At 44.8% G+C, this 19,876-nt stretch overlaps 1 protein-coding gene across 1 annotated transcript in view; it reads right to left on the bottom strand.

Moving 5' to 3' along the window:
* Window positions 1-2,456: 2,456 nt before the first annotated feature.
* The window catches only part of GBF1 (golgi brefeldin A resistant guanine nucleotide exchange factor 1), a 127,968-nt gene continuing 110,548 nt past the window's right edge, over window positions 2,457-19,876 (bottom strand). The window contains exons 17-41 of the mRNA XM_044665520.1: window positions 19,185-19,328; window positions 18,511-18,599; window positions 17,065-17,267; window positions 15,954-16,077; window positions 15,525-15,650; window positions 13,544-13,626; window positions 12,516-12,752; window positions 12,069-12,162; window positions 11,450-11,626; window positions 11,078-11,142; window positions 10,863-10,986; window positions 10,654-10,725; window positions 10,457-10,551; window positions 9,654-9,807; window positions 9,024-9,249; window positions 6,852-7,012; window positions 6,457-6,703; window positions 6,162-6,355; window positions 5,732-5,882; window positions 5,516-5,646; window positions 5,221-5,322; window positions 4,872-4,985; window positions 4,425-4,605; window positions 4,106-4,243; window positions 2,457-3,401 (exon numbers count right to left, since the gene is read on the bottom strand). Of these exons, the coding sequence (XP_044521455.1) occupies window positions 3,121-3,401; window positions 4,106-4,243; window positions 4,425-4,605; window positions 4,872-4,985; window positions 5,221-5,322; window positions 5,516-5,646; window positions 5,732-5,882; window positions 6,162-6,355; window positions 6,457-6,703; window positions 6,852-7,012; window positions 9,024-9,249; window positions 9,654-9,807; window positions 10,457-10,551; window positions 10,654-10,725; window positions 10,863-10,986; window positions 11,078-11,142; window positions 11,450-11,626; window positions 12,069-12,162; window positions 12,516-12,752; window positions 13,544-13,626; window positions 15,525-15,650; window positions 15,954-16,077; window positions 17,065-17,267; window positions 18,511-18,599; window positions 19,185-19,328 (3,713 nt within the window). The 3' untranslated portion in view covers window positions 2,457-3,120. The remainder of the gene's footprint in view (window positions 3,402-4,105; window positions 4,244-4,424; window positions 4,606-4,871; window positions 4,986-5,220; window positions 5,323-5,515; window positions 5,647-5,731; window positions 5,883-6,161; window positions 6,356-6,456; window positions 6,704-6,851; window positions 7,013-9,023; window positions 9,250-9,653; window positions 9,808-10,456; window positions 10,552-10,653; window positions 10,726-10,862; window positions 10,987-11,077; window positions 11,143-11,449; window positions 11,627-12,068; window positions 12,163-12,515; window positions 12,753-13,543; window positions 13,627-15,524; window positions 15,651-15,953; window positions 16,078-17,064; window positions 17,268-18,510; window positions 18,600-19,184; window positions 19,329-19,876) is intronic.

Raw genomic sequence — 19,876 nt, 5'->3', positions numbered from 1 at the left:
CAACCCTAACCTTTCTCCTAAGTTCCAGGCCTACATCACCAACTGACTTTTAGATATTCTGAACTGAACCACCATCCTTTCAGTCACCTAAGCTTGAAAGCTCAGTGCCATCCTTGAACCCTCACTTGCATGCACCCCTATATTTCTCATATTTGTCCTTCACTTGTAACTACAACCTTGCATGGGCCCTCACCACCTCTTCCCTAGACTATTGCTAGTCTTCTATCTGCTCTTTCCTGCCTCATCTCACCCCACTTTGATCCATCCTCTCTTCAGCTGCCTAAGTGATTTTCCTGAAATAGATCTGACCATGCCCCTCCTTCCCATCTCATGAACTCCAGTGGCTTTTATTTGCTGGATCTAATACAAAATCTCTTTGGCACTTTGCTCCTCTATTCACTCTATGATCCAGTTATACTGGCCTAATTGCTATTCCTCATATATAATCCATCTCAGTTTTGTAGTGGCTGTTTCCCTTGCCTGGTATGCTTTCTCTTTTCACCTCTAACTTCTAATTTCCTTGGCTTCTTTGAAGGCTCAGCTCAAATCCCATCTTTTGGAAGCCTTTCCTGCCCCGTCTCCATTCCTCTGACATTGCCCCCTACCATTTACACACAGAGTATGTATCTTTGTATATGCAGATATTTGCATGTGGCCTCCCCTGTTAGAATGTGACTTCTTTTAGGTAAGGGGCAGTGTTTTTGTCTTTCTTTGTATCTTCAATGTTTAGCAGTGCCTGGCATACAGTAAGCATTTAATGCTCCTTGTCAGGCAAGAAACCAGATAGACTCTATTCAGTTTCCTATCCTTGGGGGGACTCCCAAGATTCTCTTAACCAACTCCATAGTGTAATTCTACATTTCCCTCTTGGCAACACAGCCATCATAATAGTGTTGGTGAACCTATAGCATGCTTGCTGAAGGGGGCTGCTCCCCTCTCCCTCTCCACCATGCCTGAGGATATTTCTCTAATCACTCGGCCCTCTGCCCAGTAGTCCAAAGGGAGCACTTCCTTCCCTCTCTGGGGCAAAGGGATGGCTCACATGCAGCATGAGGATTGCAGTTTGCCACTTGGCCTCTAAAAAGTTCACCATCACTGGTCTATGTCCTTGTTTTCTCTTCCCAGGGTAGATTAAAGGATGGTCAAAGAGCCCATAAGGCAAAGGTGAGACACTGGGCTTAGGATGAACATCTCACTTTCCTAGGTGAGACTCTAGCATCTCCAAGTTCTAGCTGTGACCCATCACCTAAATTTTGATATTTTGATAATCGCACTCCCACTGAAGAGGTTCCTAGTAGTTCAATGCTATTGCTCCTTAGAAGTGGCAGGCAGGGGGAACTGGCATCTCTAGGTTTATACAGTCATAACTGTGGAGCACAGCCACCCTTAAGAATGCTGACTCTGTGTTTCTGGGGTGGAGTGAGAGGCAATACGGCAGGAAAATGTCATAAAATAGCAAGAATTTAGAGGCAATCCCCACAGCCTCTCTTTCTTCCCTAGAAGGTAGAGGGGTGGACAGGTAAGTAACAGGAATAGACCCTAGTAATTCAGAAGGGAATATAATCTATGGCAGTGATATAGTGTGAAGCCTAGGTCCCACAGATTAGGTGAAGGTTGAGGAGTCTTCAAGTACCTTTATCCGAGAACCACCTTCTCTTTGTCCCTTCCCTTCTTTCCTCCTGCAAGGAGATAAGTCGGGAGTCATAGTGTTGACAAATCTTAGAATCTGGGGGCAGCTGGGTGGCTCAGTGGATTGAGAGCCAGGCCTAGAGACAGGAGGTCCTAGGTTCAAATCTGACACTTCCTAGCTGCATGATCCTGGGCAAGTCACTTGACCCCAATTGCCTAGCCCTTACCACTCTTCTGCCTTGGAACCAATGCACAGTATTGATTCCAAGATGGAAGGTAAGGGCTTAAAAAAAAAAATCTTAGAATCTTTCTGGGCTTCAGATTAAAGGAAGGCCTTGTATAGGGAGGTGGGATATGAGCTCTAAAGTTTCTCCATACTTGACATCTATGAGGCCGTGACAGAATGCAAGGATCAAGGCCTGGCTCTTTATGATAATGCTTGTACAAGAAAAGCCTTAGTTTCAGTTCATTCATTGTCTTTTTCCTCCTTAGATCAGGGAGATTATGGAAGAAGATAGCCTTGGGAAGCTGCAGTCATTCATGTAATCTCTTCCGGCCTTGTCTTTCATTAGTTCTGGAAAGCACAACTACCCCAGGGAGGGGGGTAGTTGTGGCTCTAAAGCAGCAACAAACAAGACCCATCCTGGACCCAGATCCTTCCTACTCAGGGTCAGAAGGCAGCAGTGTCCTCTTGTTTCTTTGCTTTCCCTCATCTAACCCTATAGATTTGTGCTAGGACTTCTCTATCCAGTCAGGCCACAGGCTTAGAAAAGAAAGTGCTGGGGAGGGGAAAAGGTGCAATAGAGGGGGAAAGGGAGGCTTGGGTGTGAGTTTTATGACATTTATTACATTGTAAAAAGTCAATTGTTAACCTTTCCATATGTACATGCTCCTGTAGGCAATTCCCCTTATTACTACCTCTGTCCCCTGGCCCTAATTAACTCCCCAAATTAACCCAACTCATTGATAGAGGAAGAACTAGAGGAGGTAGCTCAGGGCTGATGAGGGGAGGGAGGTCTGAGGAAAGGGAAGCAAAGTGCAATGTGGTTGGAGTATAGCTCTTGGAGCTAGGACTGCAGGGTAAAGGGAAAGACAGGGCCCCAGATGCCAAGAGTCAACATGGGCAGGGCTGGTTGGCACTGATACCCGCAAGTCTCTCCCTTAGGGTGAGCCCAGGCCTCCTAAGAGACTAGAGCTAGCCTGGGGCGAGCTCTGGGTAAGCCCCAAGTCTGATCTCTGTTCTCAGGGAAGCCTCCCAGAGATGATGAGCAGAAGACGAAGACAGTTCCTTCTCTCTGGATGATGTCTTTAGGAAGTGCTGCCCTCATTCCCTTCGATGATTTCTCAATTTGGCTCCAATGAGAACAGCAGTAGTGGCTGGGCCAGGCCCAGGGGAGGCATCGACACAGTGTGCAACCAGAAGAGGGACAGGGTGAGAAGCCCCCAGTGGTGTGACAGGAGGGGTAGGCCCAGTCTTCCCAACCACCTGTCTTAGTTGACTTCAGAAGTGGGCATAGAGTCAGTGGGGCGAGGGGCAGCTAGCAGAGGCACAGGTGAAGTTGCCTCAATGAGGGCTGGATTTAGAATGATAGGTAATGTCATGGGTGGCACGCCCACCTGCAGTGGGGAAGCCAGAGGCTGCAGGATCAGAGGGGGCTGAGCTAATGGCATAGGCCCATCTGGGCTGGAGCTCAGCTTGCTGGGTGTCAAGACTGTGGAAGAACCAGAACAACCACCGGCAGCTGCTCCAGGGACCTCTGACTTCTCTGACTCTGTGCGGGAAAATGTGGCAATGTTCAGATCCCATTTTTGGCCCATTCCTCCAACTGTTCTTCCCTGCATCTGGACCAGATAGTCCTGCCCTCCACCCAGACAAATGAGAATCTATTCTGTTAAGTGAAGAATATTCAACAATCTTCAATCATCTCTTCCCAGGTCTAACCAACTGGGCAGTTCATTGTACATGTAGGCTTAATCCCTACTCTTCCACCTTGAGTTTTAGCTTACTGGTGCCTCCCCTAGTCCTCTCATTCTTCATGGGGACAGAAGGTCAGCACTGATCTCTGGATCTTGCCCCTTCCCTTCACTAGCACTTTATTCTGGATAGCAGTACTCTACTTTTAGCTGATATAGAAAACTGTTATGTGGTTTTCTGAACTCTGTTCCCCTGGGGCAGTGGGGTGGCACAGATGGAGTGCTGGGCCTAAAGTCAGGAAGACCAGAGTTCAAATCTAGCCTCAGATATTTACTAATTGTATAACCCTGGGTAAGTCATTTAACTTCTATCTTCCTCAGTTTCCCCAAATGTAAAATGGGGAATAATAATAGCACCTAACTCCCAGGGCTGTTGTGTGGATCAAATGAAATAATATTTGTAAAGTGCTTGGTATGTAGTATATACTTAACAGATGCTTTCCCTCCTTTCCCTTATTTCCCCATCCTTTAACATTTGGAAGTGTGGAAAAAGAGGCCTCACCATAGGCCCCCAGTTCTGAGGGCATTTCTGGAGTATATGTGTGGCTGGGCATCCTTGTGTCACTGGCAGCAGGAGGCAAATGGGCAGAGGCCAGAGTCTTCTGGGAATGTGGTTCACTAGGCACCAGTGGCAGGGGATCTGGGGAAAGTTATAGTTCAAAAAATACCTTTCAGTTTTTTGCAAAAGAGGAGCCTTATTTCATCCTACCTGCTTGTGTGCCCCCCACCAAGCCAGGACATTGAGCCCTAATCCATTTCTAGGCTCTGAGAGCTCTAGGGTCCTTAGTGCTAAAGCTGAGAAGCTATTAGTAGTCTCATACCAGGGATGACTGTCTGCTTGAAGAGTTCATCTCGAAGATGGGGCAGGAAACAGTCAATACGCTCCCAGGTGATCTCCCAGAGGGCAGAGGAGCCACTTCCCCTTGTGTCTGCGTTGTGGAAGATCTCTGCAGTATCCATCACTAGCAGCATGTTCTTGAGTGACTCAGGGATAGCCTCAGACTGGAGGAGTGTGTGTGTGTGTGTGTGTGTGTGTGGAAAAAAGACAGATGGGAAAGAGGCAAGCAAGAGCAGCTCTTAGACAAGCAAACTGGACAATACTTCCCAAGGGCATAAGGAAATCAGGAATTTACAGCCTAGAAGGATAGGGGCCAAAGTGACTAGGGTTTGGGGATGGGCAAGGAAGGAGATAAGAGGGATGAAGCTAAATGGGTAGGTCAAGCTTAATGGGGAGGGAACACAGCCTGAGAAGCTGTAGGGGACCATACCAGTAAGTCACTGGAGCCTGCATGCATATACTTGTCCATGAAATCCAAGATGGTCAGCCAGAGAGCAGCAAAGGTCGGAAGTGACAACAGTGGGGATAGGTGCTGCAGGAAAACCTGTGACCCACCAGTGGCTAATCAGATGATACTGTCCTCACCCCTTGGGAAGAATCCTTCTTTAGCCTGTTTCCCTTCTAGGCCTTTGACCTGGGTAAGTCCTCTGAGGCTCAGGATTCTTCTGGGTCCTCAGGTTCCAAAGGGCACTAGGAGATACCACTTCCTCTGCCTTCCCTATCTGCTAAGGGGTGGAAGTATAAGGAGAGGGCCTAGTGTGGATGCAAGGTGATCATACCTTGGAGAGCAATGTGGAAGCCCTCATCCGTGTCTCCTCCATCCCACCCACATCTGCAGGACTGATGTTCTCTAGAAGCTTGGTCAGTAGAGGAAACAGCACCTGTTGGACAATCACCCCACATCCCCATCCCCGACAGTAAAGTTAGTGGCTTGGCTCCCAAAGAGCCAGGAAGATGGCTAGGGGAAGAGAAGAGACATGTCATGGAGGTATGCTGGGGCAAAAGATGAGTGTTGGCATAGGAGGCTCTTATTTCTACCTCAAACTGTCCAGGTTTTCCTCTCCCCTCCATTACCTTATTAAAACAGGACTCCCATTCCAGGGCATCTAGCTTCTGCAGGTCATGTACCAACAGGGCCCTCTGTAAGTAGGTGAGTGCCTGCATCCGTACTTGACGCCGGGCATCACAGCAGAGCCAGGCAATACCTGAGCAGGGGAGAGACAGTCAGCATCACAGCTGGCATCCCAATCTACCACCTCAGCCCTATCCCTCATTTTCCTTGAAGATTACCCTGAAGCAATGGGCACCAGCAATGAGCCCAGAGGGTCCGGGAATCGGCCTCAATCTTCTTGCCCCCTGTCTCTAAGTGACGCTGCTCCTCAGCCCATGAGCTGTAAATAGTTGCTGCCCGTGTGTGTAGGGTGTGCATCAAGTCCAGCAGCTGGAATCACAAAGGAGGAGTTGTGAATTGGATCCAGGGACCCAAACAACTTCATCCTCAATGTTCTACACCTGGTCTCTTTGAAGACAGTGCCCACTTCCAGTCATCAATCATTCTATTCCTGACAATTCCATTATCCAATTCCTTTGCTTTAGTAATCTCTCCCTCAGATTCCCCTCTCAGTCCAAGTCTGCCTACCCTGGCCCCAGCTGGGTTCCCCAACAGCCAGGCACAGGGAGAAGAGGAAATAAATGGTGCCATACTTACGTCCTGACTGACCTGTAAAGACACCGTGTGGTAGCTAGCAGGCACTCCTTCATCATCTTCATCATCACTGTGTCCACCACGAGTTGTATGCTGGCTGGTCATTCGTGGTCGACGAAGAACTGAGCCATCCTTCGACTTCTTCTTGAAGCGATTCCCTTTGCTGTCATATTTGTGGCATTTGCTTCGTTTTTCCTGAGATTTGCATCCTGCGGAGACCCAGGCCATATTTCTATAGTTATATAAAACCCACTCCTTCCCCTCTTTCCTTTTCAGGCAGCTCCCTCTCCTGCCTCCTCTACCTACTTACCACCATTCAGACTGGCCTCTACAAAAATTCGGATGGTCTTGACACAGAGCTCAAAATTGTCTGGAGTAATATGAGCAGCATCACGAACGATGAAAGACAGTGACTCCACACATTTGAGGAGGGACTTTGTGTCATGAGGCCCCAAGTCCAAGCCCACAGTAAGGCTGTACTGATTCACCAGAGGGGAAGGGCCAAGCCGGTTTGGTCCTGGTCCTGACTTGGAGCTGTCTATGTCATCTTTTCCCACCTATTCAGAATATGAATGTGGAGAGTAACCTGGATATTTGCCTGGTACAGAGCTTAGGAGCCCAATTCGGCTCAATTTGTCCCCCTCACTGTGCCCCAGGAAAACCATGATGAGGAGTACTATATCCCACTGCCCCTTCCTTTCTCACCACTAGCCAACCACTGTTGACCACGTCGGCATCAGTAGCTGAGCGGTGCATCTTGCCTGGCCTACCGTGATCAGTATAGACTTCTGAGTCTGAGGTATAGCCTCGGTCCAGGCTGACATCACTGGGGTGGTAGGAGGAGAGTTCACTGTCTGACTGAGCACCTAAGCCAAGAAAGAATGTAGGCAGAATTGGGGTGGGCATGGAGGGTACAGATAGAGACATTGGAACAAAATACTAAAGAACACTAAAAGTATGGCAAAAATTAGGTTTAGATCAGTATCTCACATCCTATACCAAAATAAGGTCAAAATGGGTATATGATTTAAAGAGTGATATTATAAGTAAATTAGGGGAATAGAATAATTTACCTATTAGATCTATGAAGAAGTGAAGAATTTATGGCCAGACAAGAGATAGAGAACATTGCAAGATGTAAAATGAATAACTGATCATATTAAAAAGTTTTTGTTCAAACAAAAATCAATGCAACCCAGATTAGAAGGGAAATAACCAATTGGGAAAATATTTTTATAACAAATTTCTCTGAAAAAGGTCTCATTTCTCAAATATATAAAGAACTAAATCAAATTTATAAGCATCAAAGTGATTCCCCAATTGATAAGTGGTCAAAGGACATGAATAGATAGTTTTCAGATGAAGAAATCTAAGGTATCAATAATTATATGAAAAAAAGTTCTAACTCCCTCTTGATTAGATAAATGCAAATTAAAACAACTCTGAGGCACCACCTTCACATCTATCAGTTTGGCCGATATGACAGTAAAGGAAAATGATAAATGTTGGAGAGGATGTGGCAAAATTGGAACACTAATGCATTGCTGGTGGAATTGTGAACTGATCCAACTATTCTGGAGAGCAATTTGGAATTATGCCCAAAGGGCTATAAAACAATGCATAGCCTTTGATCCACTACTAGGTCTGTATCCCAAAGAGATAAAAAATAATGGGAAAGGACCTGCTTTGTCAAAAATATTTATAGCTACTCTTTTTGTGATGGCAAAGAATTGGAAACTAAGAGAATGTCTCTCAATTGAGGAATGGCTGAATAAATTATGGTATACAATGGTAATGGAATACTATTGTGCTATAAGGAATGATGAACAGGATGATTACAGAAAGAGCTGGAAAGATCCATATGAAGTGATGTGGAGTGAAATAAGCAGCATCAGGAAAACAGTGTCCACATTATCAACAATACTGTGGAATGATCAACTGTGATAGACTTAGCAAATTAACAGCAATACAATAATCCTGAATAATTCTGAGGGACTTATGAAAAAGAATGCTCTCCACCTCCAGAGAAAGAATGTTGTATGTAGATGAAAGCATATGATGTATTACTTGTTTATTGTTTTGGGTATATGTTTTGGGTTTGGGGTTTTATAAGATTTTTCACTTACAAAAATAAATATGAAAGTTTTGCATGATAATACATGTGTAACCTAGATTGAATTGCTTGCCAGCTCTGAGGGGGGGAAGGAAGAAAGGAGGGAGACAATTTGGATCATATAACTTTGGAAAACTTATGTGGAAATTTGTTCTTAAAATGAAAATAAATAAGTGAAAGAACACACAAGGTTCTTCTTTCCAAGAAGGAAAGGATGCTCTTTTGTTTGGGTTAGCTTAGTAGTCTTGCCACCGGTAGACAAAAGTATAAACCAGACAATTTTTATTCTAATCATTCTTGGGCCAATGGGACTTAAGCTCCTGTTGACAATTATTACTGGAGTAAAGAGATAATGCTTCCAGAAAGTCTTATTATTCCTTGATATATGGCTGCCAAGTGATATAGTGGATAAATAACGAGCCTGGGAGTCATGAAGATGAATTCGTATCTTGATTTGGATCATTACTAGTTATATGACCATGGACAAGGTCCTTAACCTCTCTGAGGCTCAGTTTCCTCATCTATAATATGAAGGGCAATCCAAGATGGCCTCTAAGATTATCCTTCCAACTCTAAATCTATGATGATCTTTCCATTATTCTCTGTGCCTCTACTGATACTTAATCCATGGACATTGGGGAGTTGCTAGTAGTGCTGGAAGCTAGCAGATGGAAATATTTAATTTGTTTAATGCAAGTCTCTGAGCCTTCTTTCTTCAGACTGTAAGATTAAGTACATGTCAGGTTTCCCTAGGGAAGGCTTACCAGTATCAGTGGTCTCTGTCCTAGCTGTGGCCTGTAGAGAAGGGGGAGGCTTCACCCCTGAGCCAATGCACTCCAGCAAAGTAAAGAGTGTGGCCCAATCATCCCCAGAGTGGATGTTAGCTGCATTGGTCTTGAGCAACTCATGGAGCCCATAGGCAACCTGGTGGCTGACACGAGACAGCACACTAGGTTTCATCAGTAACAGGATACGAAGAGACAGCAGCACCTAGGAAGCGAGCATGGGATTCACCACTCAACCTCTACTCTCCTGCTTGACTTGTTCACCCTGAGAACAGAGTATGATAATGGTCTGCCCATGGGATAAGCCTTTTGTGGCAGGGAAAGAGAAAATTCTAGGATCTAGAAAGGCACAGTGGGTAGCCTGGATGCCAAAGATCAGTCCCATGACCAAGGATACTGCAGACATTTCTTCTTTCCCTCACCATTCCTAATTGGGATTCTTGCTAGGGGTCCTCTTGTGACATTTAGGAAGTAATATATGCTTCCACCATCACCAACTCTCAGGAAGTAGGGCACCGAATGTAGTCTCTGCTACATAGTCTCAAGGGTCCCTTGGCCTTTGGCCCACCTCCTTTAACCCTCTTTTCCAGATGGCTAAGATCCCTTCACCTGGCCACTGATTTCCTCTCTCCTTAGCAACCGTATGGCCAGACGCAGTAGCCCCACCACAGCCCGCTCCACCAGGAAGCAGAAATCCAGTGCCTGGACACATAGGTGGTACAGATGATCACGCACTGTCTGCCATACACAGCCCACACGGTCCCTATGAAGCAAGAAGAGGAGAGGGAGGAAAATGAGTAAGCAGAGGGCAACTTGGGCAGTAGTTATCCCTCTGATGGTCTAGAACTACACTAATCCCTGTAGGGTAGTGATGGCAAACCTATGGCATGGGTGCCAAAGATGGTACGCAGAGTGCTCTCTGTGGGCATGCAGCCATCACCCCCCTCCCAGTTTGTTACTAGAGAGGCAGAGGGACTTGGGCAGAGCTGCTCCCTTCTCCCTCTCCACTGTGCCTGATGACATTTTTTCACATCACTTGCCCCTCTGCCCAGCAACCCAATGGGAGTGCTTTCTCCTTCCCCTTTGTGGGGTAAGGGGAGGGGGGAAGGGTGTGCCCAGTACTCAGTAGGGGAGGAAAGGCACAGCATGCAGTCTCTGGAGAGGCAGGCACAGCACTCTATGTCTAAAAGGTTCACCAGCACTGCTTTAGGGTCTCTTGGTACTGATGCTGAACATAGGGGTATTGTGAACCCAGTGGTTCTGGTATAGCCAGAAAAGCAACAGGACCTCTTGCTTTGTACAGGCATTGCTATTCCCTTGGTACAAGCTTCAGTCACAGTGGATTTGCCCAAAGGTCCACAGTATGGGTGTAGGATCCAAGCCTACTGCCATGATTCAAACATTTAGCTCACCTGTTCTCTAGCACAATCCGAAGAAGCATCTCTAAGCAGAATGCTGCATCTTCCTCATCATAAGTCTCCTCATCTGGTGTCACTGATATTAGAGCCTAGAGAGAAGTAGTAAACAACATGCTGCCACCACCCACCACCACCATCGCCTAGCCATAGACCCTGTCTAGCTCCTCCCACTGACTTCCTTCTGCATATACCTTCATTAACTCTTGTAAGGACTCCAGCTGGAGGAACTTGCTTTCTGTGATCATCTTCTCTGGGTCACATTGCTACAGTGGCAGGAGGAGGGAATCAGTTGCCTGAGTTGGAATGAGGAAAAAAATCCCACAAAGCCAGGGTCCTATCCTGCAAGAAGTTGAGACCTGATCACTAGAGAGAATAATGGAAAAATACTTGGGAGAGATACCTTGATACAGTCCAGGGCCATGCGCTTGGCTTCTTGGTTCTCAGTGGATGGACCCCGCATACTGGATTGCTCAGGACCACTCAATGTCAACCAGCTCACAAAGCTCAGCACAGTTGACTCTCCTCTATAGAGGAATGGAGAGATGGGACATATACAGGTAAATCCTAAATTCTTAGATATTCCCTCCCCGTAGTTCAGCTCTGGCCTACTCTCACCGGTTAGATGGTGTTTCCTCCCGCTGCAGAGAGATCTTGCCATTGGGGTCCACAAAGTCTTCCACCTAGGAAAATCAGCCTTTCTCAAAAAAATTGTTACTTATTACCCAGTTCCAACCCAGTTCTCTAGTTTTATTCCTGACAGCCTCTTGTGCTATTATTCAACTGAACAAACGCCTTCCAATGCCTCTGCCAGTTGTCTTCCTCAGGAATAATATCATATACTTGTGGTTCCTTGATGCTGAAGCCTATTAGATAAGGACTGGGCCAATGTAAGACATTGGTCCTAAACTTTGCTTCCCCAAAATTTTAATTTTCTCCTCAAATTGCAGTCAGTGCTCAATTTTTTCTCTTTAAATCTCTAGCTGTTACCTCTACCATGGCCTTGGGCAATAGCTGGGCCCGGAACAGCTGTAGCATGGCCTCCATGATGTTCTTCCAGCCCTCTCGAAGGATGTCACCATGGCGATGGGCCAAATGGAAAACAGTCTTGGCTGCAATGTGTGCTTTAGGGTTGCTCCCAAACACACTGGGCAGGTTTTCAATGGACTGAAAAAGTAGAGAAAATGAAGTCCAAGGTCTAGCTAAGGTCTAGGGATTGTTGTAGCTCCTTATTTGCTAACTTCTCCTTTGAGTCCTCTCATTAACTCTTCTTTCTATGATAGTGTGAGAGCTCCAGGGTATTCAAAGACTCTACTCTTTCCCACTCCAATTCTCATTTAACAATAATAATCCCAACCTCCTTCCTAGAATATGCTGGTCATGGAGGGTGAGAGTCCCCAAAAGACCTTGCAGTATACAGTGAAGTATAGGATACTACATGGACAATGCTAAGTGAGGTATATAACTACTGGAGAAAGTTAAATCTTCAATGGAATCCCAGTTATTGTTTGGATGTCTCTGTGTGTCTGCCTCTATGGAGCATCAGGTCCAGACAATGCCTGCTTCCCTATGCTGTGCCCTCAATGTCTTTCTGCTACCCTTTACTTACCTCACTGCTGAGGGCTGTAAATTTACACAAAGAGATGATGAGATTGTCAAACACATCGCTCAGGCCATAGTGGGCGGAGATCATGGCACATTTCCTGCAAGGATCCATACCCCACCCGAGGAACAGAGTCACTGGAAAGGTCAATTGCCCTTCCAAGTACCATGGCAGATCTTTCTCAGGGTTCTTCCCTGATGATTCCCTTCTCACTTTGGTGTCACCTGCAAAGTATGTTCCCCCAGGCCTTGATTCCCCTCCAAAGGAATCATTGCTCTGGGAAGATATAACTATATAATTGAGTAAAAGAAGTCAGAGATTCCCAGGCATGGATTCAGAAGTAGTTTAAAGTGACCTATCCCGGGAAAAATCAAAGTGAGGACAATTGGGAAATAGATGTTATTAAGGGACTGGGAAGAATTTCAGGGCTGAGACAAAAGCAAATTGGGTTACCTGAAGCCTGAAATGGCCTTTTGGATAATTGTTTCTTCTAAGCTCTTGTCAAATACATAGGAGAGGGCAGCAATAGTAGGGCCCCAGGTCATGGTGAAGAGGTCATGATCATAGCTGCCAGCAGGTACCAGTAGGAATATACCCTCAGGGGTTGCACCTCGATGCAGTAGGACATTCCACACATAGTTTTCCCTCACCAGACCAGTCTGTTCTTCAGGCATCACAATCTCATCATTCCTATAATCCAGTGGGGGTTGAGTATAATGACAAGGTCAAGATTGTACATCTGCACATAGATCTAGTACAGTGATGGTGAACCTTTTGGAGGGGCAGGTGATGTGAAGGATGTCCTCAGGTACATGTGCAAAGGGGGTGGGGAGCAGCCCAGTCCTGCATCTCTCTGGCTTTCAGTAACAAACGCTGGCCAACTCCATGCTGGGGGAATGGAGGTTGTGCCCACAGAGAGGACCACAGGTCTGCCACCACGAATCTAGCATCTGCTGTTGATACAAGGGATTCTTCCACCCATCACACTGTGGCTTGTCTGATTTCTTGCTGCCAAGAAGGTTCCCTTCCTCCCCCCAATCTCCTTTATCTTATGTCTTTGAAGTCCTTTCCTAGATCTCAAATTTAATAGTTTCTAGACTTCAAAATTATGCCAGAAACTTTTCTAGGAATTCAGAGAAACCTTACTTTTAGAGAAGAGCTCTCTGCTTCCTCTCACTGACAGCTGAGGGCAGAGGGATTACCAATCAGGCCTAATTCTGACCCAGATCTCCACCTCAGCCTTGCCATCTGCAGGTTGCCTGTGGGTCATCAGCAGATTCCTCTAAGAGAAGAGTTGGTGTCCTTCAGCTTTTGGGGTCCTAGAGGGTTTCACTCAAGGAAGGAAAGTGTTGACAGAGAACTATTTCCAGTCTGGGAGGTGAGCTACACACCATATAAGGGACTGGTGGGAAGAGATGGGAATGGGGATTTGCTATATCAATTCAAAAGGCTGAACCCCTCACTCTTCATTAAAAACTCACTTGATAGCATGGTACATGTCCTCTAGGATGTCCTGCTCGAAATCTTTTCCTCCGTTCACGCCCTTCAGGTTTTTTCGGAATTCCTAGGGACAGTTAAATGAGCTTCTCCCCTTGCTCCAATGATGAGGACTTCCTCCCTCCTCTACCCTTAAATACTTCTAGGCCCTAGCAGGGTTGTTCAGTAAGCAAAGTGCTTGCAAAATAGCTCCGTCTGTCCACTCTCTTCATAATATCAACTTTCTCAATTCTAAAGACTTCCCTCTTCACCCCGCTTCGGTCATATATCAGGACAGGATTTCACCATTTCTTAAAAGTTGCAAATCAGAGCTTTGGAATTCCATTTTTGGATTCCTTTTTTTCCACTTCTCCCACCTTTTATTATCAATTCTCCTCTTTATCCTTATTGTGACCCCTGGTCTCTTATTCCCATTTTCCAAATCTCTTATTTAGGCTTTATTTCCCTGCATACCCAACGTTGACAGCATGGTCAGATGCTTAAATGTGCCATTAATTAGAATCCTGGAATCCTTCACTCTGGTGACCTTCTACTATTGCTGATTCCTCCTCCTCTTCTGCCTCTTTCTCCTCCTCATAGCTAGCACTTATATAGCACTTTAAGATTTGCAAAGTTCTTTACAAATATTATTTTATTTTATCTTTATAAAATCCTGAGAGGAAGGTGCAATTATTATCCTCATTTTACAGATGAGGAACCTGGGGCATAAAAAGGTTAAGACACTTGCCTAGGGTCACAGAGCTAGTAAATATATGAGTTTGGGTTTGAACTCAGGATTCTGTGACTCTAAGCCCAGGGCTCTATTCACTGTACCATCTGCCTGAACCACCATCCCAAGGATAGCCCCACTATTTGATTTTTCTGTTTAAGCTCCAGAACTGCTCAATTCTGCTGAAGCCAAATCACACAATGAAGCTGTGAAAATCTGAATCTGAGCTGCCTTCGTTCCCAAACTGTGTTCTATACCTCAGTGAGGCCATTGCTACTGCCTGACAATTTTTCTATTCTACCCTTAACGATTCTCTTTCTCATTATTCATAGCATCCCCGATCCTAAGAAATACTTCTTCTGACCTTTATAATCCAAATCTGATACCATTCTCTCTTCTACTATTCACTACCACATTTCTTATAAAAGCTGTCAGTTCTGCTCCCACCAGTCTACCAGAACTCATTTCTCAAGGGCCATCAAAGACTTGTGGACTTCCAAATGCAATGGCCTTTTTAAGGTTTTTGTTTTCTTGACTTCTCTACGTAGCTTCTGATATTACCATTTTGTACCACTACATACTCCCCACCTCCCACTTCCAGTTTCAGAGATATCTTCCTATCATATCCTATCCTAATTTGATGCCCACCTTGAAATTTGCTCCTCTCCTTCACTGGCTCCTTATCCTTTACCCAACTGAGTCCTTTATGTGGGTATCCTTCTAGGGTCTACCTATTCCTGTCTCTCCAAACTATTTCTCTTAACAATCTCATTCATTAAGGTTCAAGCATTACTTTTACACAGATGACTTTCAACTCTACGTCTTCAATCCTAACTTCTCTTATTAACTCCTTATCTCTAATTGCCTTACCTTTATTTGGATATCTCACTAGAATTTCAAATTTATCTAATCAAAAACGAAATTTAAACTCATGCCTAAATCTGTTCCTTCATCTGACTTCACTGTTTCTGCCTATTCACATTTATACTTGGGTTGTAATCCCCAAGTAATAGTATGTAAACTCCATGAAGGTAAAGACTATTTTAGCTAATTGTGATGATTTCCAGTGCTTTGTATATAATATAGACTTTCATCTAACCCATTCAGGGGAAGAATGACCATGACAGAGATCTCTAACTTGGCTTAACCTCAGATGGAATCTCTGTCACTCCCCTTCTAGATCAGGACCTACATGTTCCCCACCCCCATAATCTAATGCTGGGGGTAGCTCTGCCTAGGTAGGGATATATGCTCACCTCCAGGGTCATGGGTACATTCTGTTTCCGAACATTGTGGTTGTGCTGGTCAGTGTTGAGCATGATAACAGCATAGGCCAGGGCAAAGCAGGCATCACTATTTGCAAATGGGGAGCCATTACATGTCTGAAAAGCAGAAACCCCACAACTATCAATGTCCAAGTCTTCTGCCCTTTCTTCAGTTAATCTCTATCTACCCCCTAACCCATAGGCTGGTGCTTATATGGAAGCCAGTTAAGTGCTGAGGCAAAACATAAAATCCCTGCTAACCTTAGATTAGGGGCTTATGCCCCCTTTTCCTTGAGGAAAGCTGGCTGTTGCCACTAGACTCTTGGCCAGGAGATAGCAGTGGGAGCCACATGGTTCTCAGTTATACTTGAAATCAAAGGTTTGTTTCCCCAAATCTTCCCTTCCCAAACACAAACCTACCCTCCAGTGTTCTGTAAAAGCCTCCAGTAATCTCTGAATGACAGGTGCTTCTCCTGGCAAGCGAAAGGCCTCCAGGTAGAGACGTAGAGCTTCATCTAATCGTAAACCCTGGAAACTGAAGGTGCTGAATGGGGGAGGGAAAGGTGATGAGGCTAGTAAGCCCTGATTATAGAGCAATAAATCTGCCTTTCCATATGTCACAAGCCTTCTAATCTACGTCCCTCCCATGATCAGTGAGGAAACCTCCTAGTCCTCCCCACTGTATTAATAACATTGGATAATATAACATTAGATACTTCTAGCCCCCAAATCCTGGTACTTTGCATCCATAACTTTTCACCACTATACAAATTTTTTTTTCTTTTATTAAAACCCTTACCTCCCAACTTAGAATTAGTATTAAATATCAGTCTCAAGGCAGAAGAGTAGAAAGGGCTAGGTAATGGTGACTTGTCCAGTGACTTGTCTGGGATCACCATAGCTAGGACATGTCTGAGGACAGATTTGAACCTAGGACCTCCCATCTCCAGGCTTGGCTGTCTATCCACTAAGCTACCTAGCTGCCCCTGGCAAAGGTTCTTAAGCTGGAGTTGGAAAACTTCATTCCCCACCCCTGCTCCATATTTTGATCACTGTATTTCAATACAATTGGTTTCTTTTGTTATTCTATACATATATTTTTTTGCATTCAAAAATACTATTATGAGAAGTGGTTTGGAGATATGACCAGATTGCTGAAGGGGTCCATAGTCCAAAAAGGTGAAGAATTCCAGCTCTAGTGACTTAATACCACCCTATCCAAATTGAAGCCAAGGAACCCTCATCTTTCCACTTCCAAGCAAGGCTTCAACAGAAATAGGAAACCAGTATATCTGACCCATCCTGCATTTACATTGCAACTGGGCCCCATCAAGGAGTGGTGAGAATTGCAAAAAACTTTGTCTGGACCTCTAGTCAAAAATGAACCACTTTTCCAAACGAGAAAGCTTCAAGTAAAGATCTGCCAGTCATCTCTATGAGCTGAAAAGTGAGGTGGGGGAAGTCAAAAACCTGACTCATCCTAGGCCATATTACTTTCTCTGACTAGGAGGCTGCTCTACTGTTCGCTTACCCCACAAAGCTCTCCAGCAGATCAAGGTTCTTTCGGTCACTCACAAACTCTCCTATCATCTTCTTGTCCAGTCTAGGGTTCTCTCGAAGCCACTGGGCAACTTCATTGTTGTCCATGGGGATAGTCAGAAGACCCTTCTCCTGTAAGAACTGAATCCCTTTCTTTGGTTTCTGGTTGAATTGTTCTGTGCCTGTGATCAGTAGCTGTGAGAAAAGGCTCAAAGTATTAGATCCCCTCTGCATCCAAACTGGATAGTTAAACAAACCAAAAAAAAACCCCTAACCTTCTGTCTTATTCTTGAAATTGTATTGGTTTCAAGGCACAAGAGTGGTAAGGGCTAGGCAATGGTGTTAAAGGACTTCCCCAGGGCCACATAGCTAGAAAGTATCTGAGGCTACATTTGAACCCAGGATCTCCCATCTCCGGGCCTGGCTCTCAATCAACTGAGGCATCTAGCTATCCCCTGGATAGACTTTAAAGGTAGGTCTGGCTCCCTGTTCCTTCATGGGTTTCTTGTTCCTCAAATAGGTAGTATTACTCCATCTTTTCAGTAGAGAGAGCTCCAAAAGAAAAGCCTAGGACATATTCTAATTTCTAACTTCAAATGTCTTTCAGTGGAATGAACATTTCATTTACAAAATAAATGTCCACAATATAGCTGATGTGGCCCTTGAAGTGGATGGAAGAAGGACCAAAAGAAAACTTCTTTGACTCTCTAGTCTTAGCTCTTTCCCCTGAGCCTTCTTAGCTGCATGACATCCTGAAGCCTAACTTGTTTACACCCCTCTTCCTTGGGTGCTGTATGTGTTGTGCCCTCCTGTTGAGGGCTGGGGATGGATGGCCATGGGGATGAGTAAGGTCTATGTTTACCCAAGTATAGACAGGGACAGACAAATCAAAGATATCCAGTCTGCCCCTGGGAACAGGCAGGCAACCTGGGGGTGGGGGAAAGAGGGTGATAGAAAGAAAATGGCAGAAGTGGTTTTAAAAGAGGTTCCATTTTATTAAGAAATCCAAAAGCACAAACATCTACATGAACTTTACTAAAGCACCAGAATAAATGTCAATTCCCTGTAGCTCCTACAATCAGAGAAATGACCCAATGAACCTTCTTTGTGACCGAGATAATATCAGCAACTTGTGTTCCTACTATTTTCACCAACTCCCATTCTTCCAATTCAATCTATTCCTTTTCTATAGGCATAAGTGAAGGGCTAGGCTTTGGGCTTTGGCAAATAATCTAGTCCTAGTTGTTGTTCCCACCCACAGGTGTCTCAGAAATGTGAAGAAGATGCAAAAGGTTACTGAAGTCCTAACCAACTAATAATCTGGGAGTCTAACAAATTTTCTTCAATGATTTGTATGAGATGCCAAATCCTCTGGGAACCCTTAGGATAAAAGTCATCTAAAGAAAAACTGGGAATAGAGCATAATTGATTTTCATACCTTTTTCTTGCTTTTAATCTTGATCAATTCCTGAGGACTTGGAAGGAGGCAGGAAAACCGAGGTGGCTTCCGGGGAATTTTTTTGTCGGCTAAGGAGAAAAAGAATTTGAGAACGCAATGAGCTACTTCCTTTCTTTCTCTTTTTGAGGCCCTAGAATTGATTTGTTCCTTTGGGAGAGCTTAAGATGCCTCCAGGATTCCTTGGTTCCCTCCAGGCTTCTTGTTTTAATTTCTTCTATTTCTCTTCTGGGATCCAGATATAACTTTTCATCATTTTACCTACATAAGCACCCTTTTCTACAATCCTATTGTTTCCCACTTAATTTTTTCAGTGTTCTATAAACCAATCACTTTTCCCTTTTCTTCCTTCTCTCAGTTCTCACAAGTATGTATTGCTCCTAGACAGCTTCTTCTCCTCAATAATGCCTTCCTTATGGAAAATGTAAAGAAGCCCTTACAGCAGCCCTCAGAACCATGGACAGTAACTCCATAAGCTCTGGGGTTCCCTTTCTCCATGAGTCTAAAGAGATGGTAAGCAGCCAGGCCCCACCAAAAGAATTCCTAGGTTTTTTTTCTTTCTTTCTTTCAATCAATCAATAAACATTTTCTTCCTTTCTCTGCATGTTCCTGAGAAGTCCTCTACCCAAGAAAGCCCTGTGGGACCCAACACCCACCACCTGCATCACCACCTTCCTCCAGGTCACTGCAGCCCAATTTTCCCTGCTCAGCCAGCAACTGCCCTCCCCCAGGTGGATGCAGCCCTGGGTGATCGGGGTTTGTCCCTGGGTGTTTTCCATCACTGGCTGCTTGTTCACTGCCTGTAGGTGAGAAAAAAAGTGTGAAGAATCAGAGTTCTAGGTGAATTTTTGAATGAACTGTTCTTTTTTGGTTGTTAGGAATCTGTCTGAATAAATATGGATATGATTTTCCTTTACCTTTTCCCCCCACACTGAGTGAAAGGAAGACTGGTAAAGCATGTCTGAGTAAATGCCCAAATGAAGGAAAGGCTCAACTAGTGGTAGTCAATCATATTTGTTCAAGTTTAAAATACTACTAATTGGAAAAGCAGAAGCCAGAAATTGGGGTGGGGAGGAGGAGAGGGTTGTGGGTAGAGAAACATTTATCACAGAAACTACTGGAAAGAGCCTCCATCATTCTAACCAGAGGCTAAAAGAATGCAATCTTGGGTTGTGACTTTCCTTGAATCCAAGAGAGTGTCAAAGTGCTTGTTGAGTCAACAAGCATTTATTAAGGGTCTACTCACAATGATAATGATAATAGCTAACATTCATAGAGTGAAGGGAGCATAGCTTAGTAAATAGGGTCAGACCAGAAGCCAGGAAGCCAATTCTGACACATTCTGGCT

This window comes from Gracilinanus agilis, chromosome 2, assembly GCF_016433145.1.
Source record: "Gracilinanus agilis isolate LMUSP501 chromosome 2, AgileGrace, whole genome shotgun sequence".
Lineage (NCBI taxonomy): Eukaryota > Metazoa > Chordata > Mammalia > Didelphimorphia > Didelphidae > Gracilinanus > Gracilinanus agilis.
This window is presented reverse-complemented; position numbering and strand designations above follow the sequence as displayed.